At 45.2% G+C, this 17,313-nt stretch overlaps 1 protein-coding gene across 12 annotated transcripts in view; it reads left to right on the top strand.

The window, feature by feature from the left end:
* The window catches only part of CSGALNACT1 (chondroitin sulfate N-acetylgalactosaminyltransferase 1), a 354,851-nt gene extending 337,755 nt beyond the window's left edge, over positions 1–17,096 (top strand). For all 12 annotated transcript variants that reach the window (XM_058720460.1, XM_058720464.1, XM_058720462.1 and 9 more), the window contains 4 exons: positions 2,672–2,850; positions 4,002–4,096; positions 12,730–12,811; positions 15,425–17,096. In XM_058720460.1, the coding sequence (XP_058576443.1) occupies positions 2,672–2,850; positions 4,002–4,096; positions 12,730–12,811; positions 15,425–15,714 (646 nt within the window). In that variant the 3' untranslated portion in view covers positions 15,715–17,096. The remainder of the gene's footprint in view (positions 1–2,671; positions 2,851–4,001; positions 4,097–12,729; positions 12,812–15,424) is intronic.
* The last annotated feature ends 217 nt before the right edge of the window (positions 17,097–17,313 follow it).

Genomic DNA, 17,313 nt, shown 5'->3' with positions numbered 1-17,313 from the left:
TCAAATGATAGATCCTGGAAAACCTCCTGGAGGAGGTACCTGAATTTTGAGTCAGAAACAAGCTGAATAAGGAAGGCTCTGCTCAAGGACATGCCAGTCCTCCCTGCTCTGCCAATTAGCTAACAGATATCCCTGCAGTCTGGGAGGATCCCAAACAGTATGAGCCTTGAGACAAATCAAGAAAAAGACCCACTACTGGCTGTTAGAAAAAAGATGAGCCCCTGGGTGTGGATAAGTCCTATGAGAACTGGCAGGAGACTCCCTTAGAGGAAGAGGGAAAAATCTAGGCACCTCCCCAGGGTAAAACTTTCCTGAAAACCTCCTACTTAGGGCAGAGGGAAGTGGGTTGAGCTTGCCTTACAGGAGCTGGGCTGTAGAAAGCTCCAGGAGATGTGAGCAGGACTGCAGGGGCCTCACTCCACCTGCACATCTTTGCAACAAGTAGGTGGCATTGTCCTAGCTAGGGCCAGGATAGGTCCTGAAGAGGCTTTGGAGCATAACGTCAGTGCTACTCACAGAAAATATGAACTGGGGCCATCTACCGGGAGAATCCCTCCAAAGGTAGAGCAGTGCTGGACTGAAGGCAGGATCTCAGGAAAACAGAATTTTAGAGTGGAAAGGACCCTCTGGGCTCTGTAACCATCAAGTCGCAATGAGGAAACTAAGGCAAAAGAAGTAAAATGACTTCCCCCAAATAGATTAGAGGCAGAGCTAGGATTAGAGTCATTCCTCTGTTCACACCTTTAATCACAAACATATGTGGAACCCCTGTTGGGGGCGAGTACGGTTCTAGGCCCTCGATCCAGGTTACTGACTCAGACACCAGTGCTCTTCCAGTCACCAGTCCTCCTGCCTTGATCTAAATCTGAAAAGTGTGTCTGGCTTTGGACTTAGGTGAAGTTGGGCCCACAGATTCCAGAGATAAAAAACGAAGCTCACTCCCAGATCTGAAAGAAGATGATAAGGAAGGAGTAGCACGACTAGTTCTACTGATTAAATTACCAGATACAAGTACAACTTAGCATTGGAAAAGTTTCTGATTCTATATTTGTGATGACCTTTACCCTAGATGGTTACTTGGAATACAAACTTTAAAATGGAAATGGCTTTTTTGTATTTGTTTTGAATACATCAAGATTAGAGACAAGTGGGGCACCTGGGAGGCTTAGTTTGTTGAGCATCCAACTCTTGATTTTGGCTCAGGTCATGATCCCAGGGTTGTGGGATCAAGCCCTGTGTCAGGCTATGCACTGAGCATGGAGCCTGCTTGGGATTCTCTCTTGGTCTCCCAATGTCCCTCTCCCCAGCTTATGCTCTCTCTCTCTTTCTCAAAAAAAAAAAAAAATGATTAGGGAGAAGTTAGGAATGGGTAGAGGGAAGAGTCAGGCTGTGGAAGGAGAGGAACCATTATGAAAAGAAGGCCCGTGTGAGCAGGAAAAGGGAGATTTGCCAAATGCCAGGCCCCTGCACACACAGGGTTAGGACTCAAAGTAGTTTTCTAGTTCCATCTGGCAGAAAACAATCCCTGTCCCTCTAGGTACAACATGAGTTCCTGGAATTTCTGCTTAAGACATTCCCCATTTCAGGAGCACCTGAGTGGCTCAGTCGGTTGAGCATCCGTCCAACTTTGGCTCAGGTCATGATCTCACGGTTCGTGAGTTAGAGCCCCGTGTTAGGCTCTGTGCTGAAAGCTCAGAGCCTGGAGCCTGCTTCGGATTCTGTGTCTCCCTCTCTCTCTGACCCTCCCCTGCTCACACCCTGTCTCTCTCTAGCTCTCAAAAATGAATAAACGTTAAAAAAAAAAAAAAAAAGACATGCCCCATTTCAGAAGCTTCTGATATCCTTGGGAAAGAACAGCCAAGTGAAGAAATGTCTTGGCTTTACTACCACAGGCCTGGGAATCCTCACCTGTGCTAATGATAGCAATTGCTCATGTTTACATACTGCTTTAGACTCTTGGCAGTGTTTATCTAACTAATCACTCTGTGAGATAGTTAAGGTGGGTGTTATTATTCCCATTTTGCAGATGAGGCAACTGCACTTCCAGGAAATTAATGGGTTTGCCTAGATCACAGAATTAATCTATAGGAGAGCCAGGGTTGGGACAGCCCTGGTGATCTGAATCCAAGTCTGTCATTTTCCCTTCCATGCTCTCTTGCTTTACCTAAAGGTGGGGAAGGAGTCCAGGTTTAAGCCTGTTTGGGGATAGATCCACATCAAGACCATCATGCCTGGTCTCTGGAGTTGCATACATATGGTAGGTGGGGCCATTCCAATGTGATTTTATTTCTTTGGCCCAGTGGTTTCATTAGGTGGTTCAGGAAGCATGGAGATTGCCCTGGGTTCTGTTGACCTAGTCTCCACTTGTTCAAGTTTTCTTTATCACAAAGAATATCCATTAGCCATAACAGTACAGTTTTCATAATGGGGGAATTGCTAGAGAAAGAAAACATAAGTTACAACTTCACTAAGTATTCTTGGTACCTTTAATCTCAGTGAGTTTCCAGTGAGTCTCAGTCATTCTGTATCTTCTTGGGTAGTCTCTGTGCCTGCAGGGTTACAAAAGATAGGTGGCAAAATGTGGGTGGGCCCTGGTCACGTGTTTTCCAAGGGGGTTCTGTCTGCCTGGTGCATGAGCGCATGAGTGACTGTGTCTGGTCTTTCCTTTTAGAGCTGCCAACTTCAGGAACTTTACCTTCATCCAACTGAATGGAGAGTTTTCTCGAGGAAAGGGACTTGATGTTGGAGCCCGCTTCTGGAAAGGAAGCAACGTCCTTCTCTTTTTCTGTGACGTTGATATCTACTTCACCTCCGAATTCCTCAATACGTGCAGGCTGAACACACAGCCAGGTATGGGGATCTGGAGTTGGCTCTTCCCTTTCTCTCCCCCAGGGTGGCCTTCAGCTCTGTCACACACTCATTCTCTTCATAGTTCCCTCTGATGTCCTGCTTCTGAATTGGCCCGATTTTACCCAATGACCAAGAAAAAGCAAAATCATCTGGTTTAATTTCTCCTTTGATGTCATGGTGTGGGCCTGTCAGCTGCCATAATTCTGGGACTCTTTGGCCTAGGTTCAAGTCTAAAACTCATTTACCATTTTCAGCTAAGAGGTTTGCCTGAGTGAACACCCACGGGAGAAAGTGCTGGGGGTTTGGGGGAGACATGGACTAGAAAGCTGCCTGACACTAAAGGGAAAGGCATAGCTGTGGGCAGTTCCCAAGGGAGCAAGGGCTCTGAGTGGGAAGAACCCACAATATGAAAATGATTTTCATAGAGTTTGACTCATAGCAAGGGCTGATATTCAGCTGATTACTACTGTTAAAATACTGAAACTCTTCTGTGGAAACTGGTAAAGAGCAAGTGCCTGGGGTCCCTATATCTACTCCTGCTGCCTAAAGTCACCATGACCCCTCTGGCAACCCTTCAGACTTCCCACAGACCAGCAATTAAAGGGTTAATGTCTGGAAGGGCAGGGAGTACCAGAACTCTCTTTCACACTCACTCCTGTTGGTTGATGCCCAGTGCCACAGCCACCAACTGTCAGTATTTTGGGGTTTTTTTGTTTGTTTCTATTTTTTATTTTAGAGAGAGGGAGTGAGCCAAGCACATGTGTAAGCAGGGGAGAGACAGAGAGGGAGAGAGAGGTCCCAAGCAGTCTCCACACTCAGTGCAGAGCCCAACATGGGGCTTGATCCCACAACCCGGGATCATGACCTGAGCTGAAATCAAGAGTTGGATGCTCAACTGATTTAGCCACCCAGGCACCCAAGGACTGTCAGTATTTTGAATACCACTTCTTTGCTAGGAGGTCAGAGATATTTGAGAGTCTGTCCCTCTGATCTACCTGTGCAGAACTCCTAAGATCTGTTTTAGGGTTGAGTGATAACAAAAGGAAAAGTGGATGCAAATATCTGGGACATTTCAGAGGACTGAATATAAGTGTACTAACCTAATAGTGTTGTCTGTTGCTTTAAGTGAATGTTTGTTTTCTGGTTTGCAGGGAAGAAGGTATTTTATCCAGTCCTTTTTAGTCAGTACAATCCTGGCATAATATATGGCCATCATGATGCGGTCCCTCCCCTAGAACAGCAGCTGGTGAGTAATTACCCTGCAGGTGCCTTTGTGTGGCTCTGTTTCATGTCTTTCATTACCAGGGGCACCTGACCATGAGTAAAGGTGAGTGGAAATCTGTGGACTGATTCCCATAGTAATTTTTAAGTTTGTCAGACGTTCTGGCCTTTGCTCCCAGTGCCTTGTTGATTAAAAGTGCTTGCAATATTTAAAAGTGGAAAATAAATAGGAACAGTACCTTACAGAAAGGTAATTTCACACCTTCATAGTTTTCTTATATCATTTTTGGAAACTATTATTATTGCATTATGGATGCAACAAGCACATTTTCTCTTTATTATTACAAACTACATGAGGTAAGAAGGGTGAGATTTATGGTCCCATTTGACAGATGGAAAAGAGAAGTCAAAAAGGGTGGCTCACCCCAGGTCACAAGTGAGTGAGTCAGTGGGGGCATAAGGACAGATCCAGGGCCCTTCCCATCACACCATCATTGTCACAAAGCACAGGGCCTCGGGTCCAGGGTAGCAGCAGAGGCATCACCAGCAAGGTAGTTTTTTTTTTTTTTTATGTTTATTTATTTTTAAGAGAGAGAGAGAGAGAAAGAGGAAGAGGGACACAGAGAGAGAGGGAGACACAGAATCTGAAGCAGGCTCCAGGCTCTGAGCTGTCAGCACAGAGCCGATGCGGGGCTTGAACTCATGAACTACGAGATCATGACCTGAACTGAAGTCAGACACTTAACTGACTGAGCCACCCAGGTGCCCCACAAGGTGGTTTCTAAAGGAACGTTGGAGGGAGTTCTCTGCTAAGGTCTTGGCTGCACGGATGATAGATAGTGGAGCCACACAGCCACCAAGGATCTCTGTACACCGAGTGGTCTTGGTGGTGGTGGTGTTGGCAGTTAGTCCATTCAGCAGAAAAGCTGTGCAGGCAGGAGGAAGATGACCCCAGAAGAGGGTCTCTGTCATGCACATAGGCATACCCTATGCCCTTCTGAGACAAAATTCCTCAGGATTATTGTCATCTCAAGCGTGAACTGTTACCTTTTCCTGCAGAGAGATCAGCTGAGTTTGTCTACAGCTGTTTCCAGCTCGGGCTGAATATCGGGGGGATCTGACCTGGGGCTGTCTCTTGTTCATCGCTTTGAGTAGCTCTGTCTCCTCTTGAGGCAAAGCCATTGCTTCTGTGCAATGGGAGAGTAATCAGTTTTCATTGAAAGTTCTTTGAAATTCTTGTGGAGGACTGATTCTGTCTTTAAGCTTCCAGAAACAAAACCTGTTCATTCTCTTGTTAATCCTCCAATTAACCTCTGGCAGCTCATTTAGGATCTTTTCCAGAAGGTTTCAGCCTGGTCCCCTGAGGTTGGACGAGGTTTGCTCCTCACCAGTCCTAGCATGGTTTCCCTTTGGGCCCAAGCTGGTAATGGTAATGACCAAGTATGGTAATGAGTTCTCTCTCCCCTCAGTGAAATTCTAATACCACAGATATATACTGAATATCTGTTTATGTATCTGTAATTTATATACACAAATATGACACGTATTTAGTATATGTGTGCTGCATGTACTAACAGTATATGTCAACACAGTAAGAGTTTTTCACTCCCCAAGAACCAGTTTTTATCTACTTTAGGGTGATATCACTTCTGTGGAGACACAAAAGTTTTTTGTTTCCTTTCCATGAGTTCTCTGTTTCTAATAGGGTTTGGGAGTTGGGGGAAAGGGATACAATAAGCCTCCTTGGTTAAATAAAGTACTTAGTACTTCTTTGCATTTGACATCAGATGTGATTAATTTTTCAACTTCAAATTCATAAGATCTTATTTGCTTGCAAGGAATTCTTTTCATTTCACACTTTAAAAGTTTTATCCTTTTATTACCATTCCTGCAGGGAAGCAGGTGCAAAGGGGAGCTAGAGGTATGATGTAGTTAAGCCAGTTTCTCAGATATCCAGAATTAATGGTCAAGCAGAAACAGAACTCAGATCGCTGCATCCATAGCTCGAGCCTCTGAATTATCCTGCAAATGCAGGATATTTGATATTTATTTCCAAATGCACCTTAGAGCTATCCTGGAGCATGCAAATCTGATTATGTTAGGGTTCAGTGTTCATGATGATTTAGTCTAGAGAAACATAGCAGTTGTCTCTGAGACACTGGGGGTTCTCCATCCAAAAAGGATGTGTTGATTATGTTTGTTATTAGATGAGCCATGTATTGAGCACTTGCCGCCTGCAGAGAACTAGACTAGACATTCTGGAGGAGTCAGAAGAACTGAAACAGTTTCTTATGCTCAGAAGTTATTGGGGAGGTCACTTTGCTCACCCTCTTGTTTTGTTTTTATAGACTGGCCCAAGATCACACAACCAGCTAGTAGCAGAACTCAGGCCAAAAGCAGGATTTCCTTACCCCAGTGCAATGGAAGCAGATTTGCTAGGATCTTGATGAGGGCTGAAATATAAAGGAAATGATCTGACAAAAATTCCAAAGGAGAACATAAAGCTACAGAAATTAATTTAATGGAGACAGAATGTGTAGGTGCTGAGAAGGTATAAAATAAAAAGAGATGATTAGAGACGGTAAGTTAGGAAAGACTTCCTACCAAGGGTTCATTTCGGCTCATTCATGAAAGATACAGGATATAGATATAGATATAGATATAGATATAGATATAGATATAGATATAGATATAGATATAGATATAGATACAGGTACAGATAGAGATAGAGATAGAGACAGAGACAGAGATACTCTTGAGAGCCACCCCTGGAATACATCAGTATCAAGGTGAAGGGAGAATGCAGATCCAGAATGTAGCTGTAACAAAAATTACCAACGGATGCAAACACAAGACAAATTTTCAGAGCAGCCCTGCAAATGTGACCTTGTTAGTGCCTGTGCTAGTCATTGCTTCTCAGGCCATTGCCACTGCTGTTTGATAACACTGTCTTCAGACTAAAGCCAGAAGCTGCATTTATGATTTGTGTGTGTATATGTGTTCAGACTACTTATTTCTTTACTTTTGAGTACAAGCCATTAATGATAAAAAATATGCAAAATGATGGAATTTTATGCTAACATTTAATTTCTTGAGTTTTAAACCTGAGATAAAACTTGCTGATGCTTTAATGTAGAAACAGCTCAGAGAGAAAGGAATGACTGTCATTTAAATAATTATTAACTTTAGACATTCCACTCTCTTGGCTCAAGCCTTGTACCTGCTGGGGCCACTGCCGGAATCTTCTACCTCTTCTGTCTGTAGACCTTTTCCCTCTCCTATAATCTGGTCTTTCCTTTACCTCCTGCCAGAGATATGTTTCCAAAACACAGATTAATCTCATTTTAAATAATCTTTTATGGCACAGAGCCAGTGGTGTGCTAGTAAATGTTTAACAACCCACACTCTGAAAAGGTGGGGGAGAGAAAAGCCCTGATTCATAGCATTTGCCACTTTCCATGGTGTCAGCACTCCCACTGTGGCCTATTTCAGGCCCCCAGAGTGATGTCACTGAACACCGAGGTGGGAAGAGACTTGAGCAATCCTGGTGAGCTGGTACTGGCCAGCTGCGGCACCACACTGCCAGCCTCGATTCCTTTGTGGGATTAACTGCTCTCCACAAACTGACTCTGAAACTGGTTACAGAGGAAATGTCTGCAAACCCCAGCACCCGGCACATGGTCCCAGTTTGGTAGACACCCAGGCCGGCTGCTCTGCCAGGCAAGCATACCCATCCTGTGTGCCAGCCTCCCCCCTCGGGGCCATCTCCTCACCATCTCTGCTGCCTGCGGTGCCTGACATCTCAGTCCACCATGCATCCCACCCATCATTTAAATCCAGTGGCTTTGTGCTCCTCTGTCCAGCGTGTGAATGTTTTACTGGCTCCTGTCCTTGCCCTCTTGGATTATATACCCTTACCTGTCTCTACCCACTTCCAAGAAGTATTTCACCACTAACCTGCATTTTGGTTTAAATTTCTAAAAATTGCTGACTGGGCATAGTCCATCCTTTTGGTCTGCTTTTGAATATTCGGAAAGCAGACACTCACTGAGTTCCAAAAGTAGTGTTAACAGGTGCTGTACTCAAGCCTTTTGGAACCCAGCACTGTGCCTGCTTTATTTTGGGGAATCTCAGTAAGGTGATGAGCTATTATTATGCTCATTTCACAGCTGAAAATTTGAAGCTTAGAGAATAAGTCACTTGTTCAGATTGCTAAGTGGCAGGGCTGGGAACTCAGATCCTGCCCCTTATGATGGAGACTGGGCTAAGGATACTGGGTGGTAGGGGATGTGTCCTGTGGCCTCAGAGTGCTTCCATGAGAGCATAGAGTCTAGCTTTAGGTAGTAGATTCCTGGAATAGGGAACCTGGACGATTCCTCGTCCAATATGACACCCTTCAGAAGACACTTTATTTTTTAAAAAAAAATTTTTTTAATGTTTATTTTGAGAGAGAGAGAGAAAGAAAGAGCACAAGTGGGGGAGGGGCAAAGAGAGAGGGAGGCACAGAATCCAAAGCATCCTCCAGGCTCTGAGCTGCAGCACAGAGCCCAGTGCGGGGCTCAAACCCACAGACCGTGAGATCATGACCTGAGCAGAAGTCGGATGCTTAACTGACTGAGCCACCAGGCACCCTGACACTTTATTTTTTTTTTAAGCAGATACCAATAAAAGAAGACTTGTAGAAAAATGTGGGTTAGTACAGACCTTGGAGGAGGTGGCTTTTGAGTCCATTCTTAAACCAATTCTATGACAGCTGTGCCTCCAGAATATCTTCTCAAGAAATGGAAACTGTCACAGCAATCATGGTGTTGGTTTGGGCTCAGCCACAAGTGGCCGAGTTCTCCTGGGCAGGTCACTCTGCCTCCGTGCTACAAGGCACATGCAGCCTCCCTCAGGACCCTGATAATAAGGAAGGTACAGGGTGGGGTCGTGGAGTGCCCAGCCCAGCTACCAAAGCCCCTGAAGCTCAGCATGTGTGCCGCTCACAGGCAGGGCTGACCACATAATTGGCATGGCCCAGTGCACACTGAAAAATGCAGGGCCCTTTAAGAATTAAGAATTTGAAGCGCATGAAACCAGGCAGGGAGCCCTCTACGCTCAGGGCCTGGGGACTGCACGGGTCACATCCCACTGGCGTTTGTGAATGTGAGGCTGGGCGAACGCAACCTCGGTTCTTGGGAGGCTCTCTTTGATTTAGAGGAAATACTCTGCCTGAGTATTTGTTATTTATTTTATTTCAGGGCCCAGATTGCTTCATGGGCAGTTGTCCAAGTCAGCACCATTAAAGCAACAGGCGCTGCCTCCCGGCTCCCCGCGCAGCTGCAGGGCGGCCGCCTTCCCACATCTTTGGGGAGAGACGCTGATTTGTGCTTTGTGTTTTGGTCCTAATAGAAAATAATCACCCCCGTCACGTGAATCGCCCACAGAGCTTTGGGTCTGGAAACTTCCTGTGGGAGAGCGGGCTCCACAACTGTCCTTTTGTGGTGTGTGCATGTCCCGCAGTGCTCTGCCGAGATCTAAGGTGGGGAGAGAAAGGGTGCTGCAGAGAGTTGAGAGGAAGCCAGCTCTTGAAAGACATTTTTTAAAAATGAGGATAGCACTTGAAAACGGAGCGGTGAAATTCAGGACAGGAGATGTTTTTCTTTTAACATATAATCTTAGGGTTTCTTCCTCCTCTGTTGTAGTAAACATCATTGGTGTGTATCTTTTCAAAGCTTGAACAGAGCAGTGGAGCTCCTGAGGCCTGGGACAGCGATTCTAAGAAGTAGAGCCCTCTGCTCAGTCCCCAGGAAGGTGAAAATGTATTTGTCTGTTGGTCCAGACAAATACACAATTCTGAGAATTTTTGCCCTGGAGTTCCTAGGCCTTCTCTGAGCCACTCACGAATTCCCTAGTTGAACTATGTCTGTTTCCATTGCCCCAGGACTGCTCTTCATTCTTTCATTGGAGAAGCACTTATTGAGCACCCGCTGTTTGCTGGATAGTGATCTGGGTGCTGTGAAGGAGACCAAGGCCCTGGGCAGACATTCACCAGTGGTCATAGGGGAAGACAGAACAGAGAAACAGATGCATCAACAGGATAATTTCAGAGAGCCATAAGTGTTGTAGAGAAAGTAAACCAGGTGATGGGATAGAGAGTGACATGTTGTTGTGGGGGGTGGTGCTGACACAGGCTGGGAGGGTGAGGATGACTGCTCTAGGCAAGTGACATTGGAGCTCAGTGGTGAGCAGGAAAAAGGTGACCTAGATAGGGAGTCTGCAAGTGTCCAGCCTTAGAGACCTGTGAGCCTGGTATGTTCAAGGGCAGAATAGAATGAGACACTGTAGGAGGGGATATGAGATGGGTGAGGCAGGCCAGGGTTGGGTCACATAGGACCTTTGCAGGCTAGAGGTTTTCTCTGGGTTTTATTCTAATTGCATTAGAGAGAATGCAATTAAAGCCCCTGCAGGGTTTTAAATTAGAATGAGCTGTGATCTGATGCATGTTTGAGAGTACTCACTCACAGCTAGGTTGCTCGTTGAGGGCACTAGGCCAATGACTCGGCACAGCTGTGGATGGTAGAGCCTGTCATACGTGAACTCCATCTTGCTCTGACATTATATGCTAAGGGTATGGATCAGATCAGTTTCCACCAGGGGCTAAATTTCAATGAGCATATCAGATAGTGGCTTTCCCTGGCTTGCCAACTTTAAAGCTGGCATCAATAAGTGTTTATAAGGTGCATTCCCCAGCTCACAAATCAGTTTGACTCTGTCACATTGTCCCCAGATGAGGGTCACTCTTTACCTTGTTCAACCTTGCTGGGTACTGCATCACAGCCCAGGTCTGAGCCCTGGCCCATTGTTCTTCCTGTTTGGAGCTTTCTCTTTTAGATTCCATACAGACCTCAGCCAAATGGTTGAAGTTTGGATACTGGCACTTCTCTTTGACTCCATTTTTACTCAGAAGCTTAGAGGACCTGTCTGTGTCCTGACCAGCAGAAAAGATATTAAGCCATTAGCTGCAACAGAAACCATGTACCTGGTATGAAACAGAAACCATTTTTAAAAAATGACTCAGTGGAGATTTTTCCAAACTTTCCTGCCCTGCAAAATCTTTCCAGTTGATACTAATGAAATTGTCTTGTCACTTGGGAGATATTGTATAACAGGCCTTTGTTCTGCAGAAGAATTGGAGCACATCTGCTGGGCCACTAATGGACAAAACCTCTCTTGGTCCTTATTTCCCTTCAGCAGCCCTGAAGCATGTGTGTTCACTCTGTGCAGGCAACATCTATGTGTAGGTTGTAATGAAAATAAGGTGGTTCCATGGGTTACAGAGTAGAGAAATGTTTAAGTTCACAGCCCTTCCACAAACCATTTGTGGAATGTAATTGAGGCTGTAGTGGCGACAACATGAAACTTCGGGAAGGTGAAAAAGCAGTGAGGATGCATGTTTGGGTAGTAGACCTGGAAAAGACCTTAGCCTCGATTTAGCTCAACTTCCTCATTTATAGGAAAGGAAATAGAAGCTCAAAGAAGTGAGGGACCTGCCTGAGGCAAAAAAGCCAGCCAGTGGTCAAGTTGGGAGGAGATGCTGGTGCTCCTCCCAGCCTACACCCGGCTCTGATTAGCAGTGAACAGAGCCAGACCTCGCAGGCAGGAAAATGCAGAAATCCCAGTGGATGGGGACCTGCTGCAGCCTCCTTCCCCTTTCCCTTCCCCAGGAGGGCACTTTCTCCACTAAGCACCTATGTTGACCTCAAGAATGAATCATAGAAAAGAGCTATTAAGGTGTCAGACTTAGTCCCAGAGTGATTTCAGCCAAACAATTACAGTGTTTTAAAAGCCTTGGTGCTTTAGCAAATGCATTGGAAATTTACTTGCCGAGTAAGAGACTGAGGAGGACCAGGTCTCGCTGTTTGAAGACAGTCACTGCTTGGATGGTCTCTCGGCAGCCCTGCAGCTTACCACCACCACAGATGCTTTGGGGAACAGTTTGGTTTTAAAACAGTTTAAAGATGAATGGACAGAGTCTTTCTTCAGAACCTGGACTCTTGGCGCCCTTTACCTCAGCAAGTGAGACTTAGCAGAGCCAGAGTAACACGCTGCCTTCTCAGGTTTTCTTTTTATTCCCCGAGGGAGTCCTGTTTGTGCCCTGTGCCAGGGCAGCTGAATTCTGAGTTGTTCTCGATCCCTTTTCTCCACTTCCTGAGCCCTTTGCTGGCTCCCTGCCCAGCCCTATGCGAGGGGCCGAGGCCTCCAATTCTCTCTGGCACTGGTGTTGGGCCAGACACGTAGGTGGCTTTTCCATGGCGCTGCTCAAAAACTTGCTCTCCTGGTTTGTTTTTGAGTGTGTGTGTGTGTGTGTTGTGTGTGTGTGTGTGTGTGTGTGTGTGTGTGTGTGCGCCGGTGTGTTTTCATGCCTACACCCTAGAAACATTCCAACCAGAGGTGCCAAAAATCACAAGGCCCATTTTGGAACTGGTGAGTTCACTGTATTCCTACCCTCTGAAAGGACTCAAATCCATCTGCATTTCCCACACGGGGTTGTGGTTGTGGCTACTGATCAGTGGTGGGATGGGCTCCCTATTGAGCATTACTTACACAAGTTTGTGAATCCTCTCTATTTTTATCTACTCTATCCTCCCCTCTGAAATGACAGCGCTTTCCCTGCAGGTCATAAAGAAGGAGACTGGATTTTGGAGAGACTTTGGATTTGGGATGACCTGCCAGTATCGGTCAGACTTCCTCAATATAGGTAAGACCAGGCAAAGGGCCTCGAGTCCGCGCCTCTGCTGCCACCAAGAGGCCGTGAGAGGACACGAGGAAGTCAGGGCAGGTTCCCAGGAGTCTGATGACAAAGGTGGTGCCATTTCCTAGGAAAGGCCCTTCCTCTCATCGTGGACTGAGGCGCTGGACCAGGACAGGGCTTGGGAGTGTGCAACATATGAACCCCTATAATCTCCATCAGCCCCTCTCAGTCACCCCAATTGCAGCACACAATCTCAGGGAAAAGGCAGTTGTTGCAAAAAGGCAGCTTCAAGGCAGGTCCCCCCCAGTATCTCCTTCCAACCTAGTTCTGGCTGTAGTCCCTCTCATGCAGAACTTTCTGGGCCTCCAAAGTAGCAGGGGCCACTGAAAAAAATAAGGGCAACATAAGAAATTTTGGAAAATCACATACCAGAAAATATCCAAATTTCTCTCTGCTGAACTTGCAAAAATTCCAAATGCTACTTCAAACTCTGAGTGTACAGTCACCATCAACACATACATGCGTGTGTGCACATACACACACACACTCCCAGAGCACCAAGAGGAAAGGCCCTTAGGTTGCAGTTGAGGAGACCAAAAGGCAAAGGGTCTGCAGCAAGTGAGGGACATAGGATGAGAACAGAGCATCTCCTGTCCCCCTTGGAAATGCCACTCCCCTCCCCATAGTGGTACCTACTCATGTGCCTTGAAACAGAATTGTGGATTATACATGACTAGGGTATGAATGAACAGGCCCGAAACCTTGATCTTGGGCTCAGGGGCTCAGGGTAGACCCCAAGCTTGGATGGAGTCAGGGAGGCCCTGCAGAGCATGGAGACTTCTATCCCTCCACCTCCCTGTGGGCCTCCCAGAGTCTGCTCCTCTTGCTCTCTCCTGGTGATTCCTGTTCACGCCCGAGGCCTAACGCGTCTCTTTTTAAGATCAGTGACTCAATCTGAGCAGCCCCAGGTTTTTGTCCAGAGGGGAGTAGACTTAAGGGACTATAGAACCCCTATAAAAAGAAAGAAAGAAACAACTTGAAGCTAAAGAAGCAGCAGAGCACCCAGGACGTTGGTCTCTGAGTGGCTGGGTGCTCCCACATACCGGCAACTAACCATAGGTGTTCTTTGATTTCTCTAAGAAATATTTCTAAATGATTATGTGCAAATCAGATTTCTAAAAATGACTATTTAAAATTTTTCTAAAGCAGATTTCCATTTCGAGAAACTCTGTTTCCTTGTTCTGTGTACAGGGAAGGATTTTTTTTTTTAATGGTGTATGTTTATCCAATTTGAATTTAGAATAAGTTGGATTTTCCTAAAGATGGGGCATAGCTGCAGTTGAAACGTGTGGGGACAGTTGGCTGGTGAGGGTGCTTTTCCTCAGTAAGCTGTGGCCATGACCTCAGAATCTCTGGGTCACATCTGGACCCAGGTAATTCTTTGCAATCTTGTATTTATTTGTAAGCATCTTAACTTTTGCACCTTCTATTTAATAAGTTGTGATGATACCAATGATAATAAATCAATTACAGATAACCAAGCGCTGCCCCTTACATTACTATCTCATTTGGTTATGACATCTAGTTCATTTCAGGATAAAGAAACCAAAACTCAAGAGAGGTGAAGTGGCCAAACCAAGACTCAAATTCTAGACACCTGACTCAGTATCGTACACTGGCCCACCAGTGGGGTACCACGAATCACTCGTGTACATAGCCCAGCCCTGGTTGGGATGCAGTTTTCCTGTGCGGGAGCCCCTCCCCCAGGCCCAGCGATGGCCTTGATCAGAGCAATGCAGCCTGGGGGCTACAGAGGGTGAAGGGACTACATGATACCTCTGATGAAAGGTGTTGAGGATGACTTTACTCCTTCTTGTATGAATTAAATAAATCTCCTAGGCGAGAAAGGAACAGTGACAAAAAACACAAGTCTTCTCTGGTTCTGTTTGGTTTGCAGTGGGCTTTAGGTTAAGAAAAGACATGGGGCATCTCAGTTTATAAAGGTGAGACTTTAAGGGACCATTACTCTGTGAAGGCGTCCACCATGGAGTGAAACCACATTTTTTGAGTAGAACTTCAGAACTGGGAGGCCAGTCCCTTAAACATGCCTCACTTCACCGGCCTGTGATGGACACACAGCTTTTGGGACCACTTTAGTGTATGAAAGGCAGAGTATTTTCTGGGATGTAGTTTTTTTCATGCTGAGATCCCATTACTCTTTCAGGCTGCAAGCCCCTGCTTCACTTTGTTTGAATGACAGGAGGCCACATTCAAACAGAAACAAGAGTTTCCATTTGAAGGTTTTAAGCTGAAAAGTCTTAACATGGGGCTCAGGCCAACATTAGCACTGCTGATGGCTCTCGGAAGCAGGCAGGTGCTGGGGCTTCTCTTTGCAGTCTTGTTCTCTCAAGGAGTTGATGCTGGCCACCACTGCCACCAAGGTTCTGAGTTCCCTTTCCCGGATGGACATGCTCATAATTTGGGGGGTGGGGGGAGCGGTGAAACGTCTCCCCTAATGCTTCCTCTCTTCATGCAAAGTTCTGTACAGATCAGAAAGGCAAGTACGGATCAGGAGACTGGCTGAGCAGCTCGATTCAGCGGTGTGTTCTCTCCTGGCAGGTGGCTTTGATTTGGACATCAAAGGCTGGGGTGGAGAGGATGTGCACCTTTATCGCAAGTATCTCCACAGCAACCTCATAGTGGTGCGGACGCCTGTGCGGGGACTCTTCCACCTCTGGCATGAGAAGCACTGTGTGGATGAACTGACCCCTGAGCAGTACAAGATGTGCATGCAGTCCAAGGCCATGAACGAGGCATCCCATGGGCAGCTGGGGATGCTGGTCTTCAGGCATGAGATAGAGGCTCACCTTCGCAAACAGAAACAGAAGACAAGTAGCAAAAAAACCTGAACTCCCAGGGATAGATTTGGGGAGATGGTTTATTTTTTCCCTTTTGTGATTACTGAATAAGTGGCTGTGACAAGGAAAAGATTTCCATAAAGGGCAAAAAAAAGAATTCAACTGATTAGTAAAAGCGACGAGGGGGAGAGCCTCCAATGTCTCTCTGCCTGTTTGGCTTTACGCAACAGGAATTAAAATCTTTGCCTGCAAAAGTAGCCCAAATGCATCCCATGTAGTGTCTGACAAAGGCAGAATGATTGTGAGATTATAAGCCTAATGGCATGGAGGTTCTGATTGTGTGTACAGCAAAGTGAGAGCTGTTATCTTTTGTGCTCATTGAAATATTCATGAATTAAGACCAGTTTTGTAAAAAGTTCTTGGGAATGAAAGGCAAGCACATGTCTCCCCATATGAACGATTATATTGGTAGAGCTGTAGTGCCCAGGAATGCTAAAATATCAGAAGACAGGTGAGGAGACTTCGTGATACTCAAAGATACACCGATGGCGATCCTTGTGAGTATATTAAACAAAACCAAATGGACTCAAAAAGGAAAAAAAAAAGAAACTATTGTATCATATCCACCCAAGATTAACCAAAAATAATCTGCTCATCTTTTTTATTATAGTTTTAACCATCTCCATTTCTCAATTTTATTTAAAAATGCACTTTTTTTGGCTTATGAGTTATATTCTGCTTAATTACCAACTTGCAAGCCTTACTAAGAGAGCACAAGTTAGCATACATTTTTATATCTTTTAAGAAAATACTTTTAGGTATATTATGAGAACTTTTCATTCAGATTGATCCCCATATCCAAGGACATGCCAAATGCTGATCCCGTCAGACACTGAATGTCAGATCTTTGGTCATATGGAAGTCATGGTGTGGGGCTACTGATACATCAAGACATATAGATACTTTATCTGAAGAATATTTCCCAAGGGGAGCAACTGAACACTGGAGGGAAAGAAAGATCTACTTTTTACCTTAGCAGAAAAGGAAAACTCATTCAGACTGGTAATATCTTGATTTATTCAGAAGTCAAAAACTACATTTTCTCCTCAGGAGAACTGGGGATCACTTTCTTACCTGTTTAAATAAACCAAAGTATACTGTGTGAACCAAACAATCTCTTTTCAAAGCAGGGTGCTCTTCCTGGCCACTGGCTTTCATGAGAAGAAATGCAGACAAATGTATTTTGTGAAGGATCACTCCATCTGCCAGAGTCAAGTGAGATGTAAGACTTTGCTACATGTTCACCTACCCCCACCTAGGGAAGTAACTATTTTTTAAATGACGCAGTTCTACTGAGTCACTAAGATGCTTCTGAAAATGGCATTTTATTACAGTTTCCAACTATTTAAAAAAATAAATGCAGTTAACATTGAGTGATTTCTACATTCATGTGAAAATTATTTATTAGCCAGCACCAGATGCATGAGCTAATTATCTGTGATTCCTTGCCTTCTGTTTGCCCCCAGTCAACTCATTGTTTAAAAGCTTCAGGAACATTCAAGCTGTTGGTGTGTAAAAAAAAAAAAAAAAAAAGAGAGAGAGAGAAAGAAAAAAAAGAAAAAAAATGCATTATATTGATTTGTACTGGTA

The sequence above is a fragment of the Neofelis nebulosa genome, chromosome 3 (genome assembly GCF_028018385.1).
Source record: "Neofelis nebulosa isolate mNeoNeb1 chromosome 3, mNeoNeb1.pri, whole genome shotgun sequence".
Taxonomy (NCBI): domain Eukaryota; kingdom Metazoa; phylum Chordata; class Mammalia; order Carnivora; family Felidae; genus Neofelis; species Neofelis nebulosa.
Note: the sequence above shows the minus strand (reverse complement) of the source record. Positions and strands in the feature narration are given on the sequence as shown.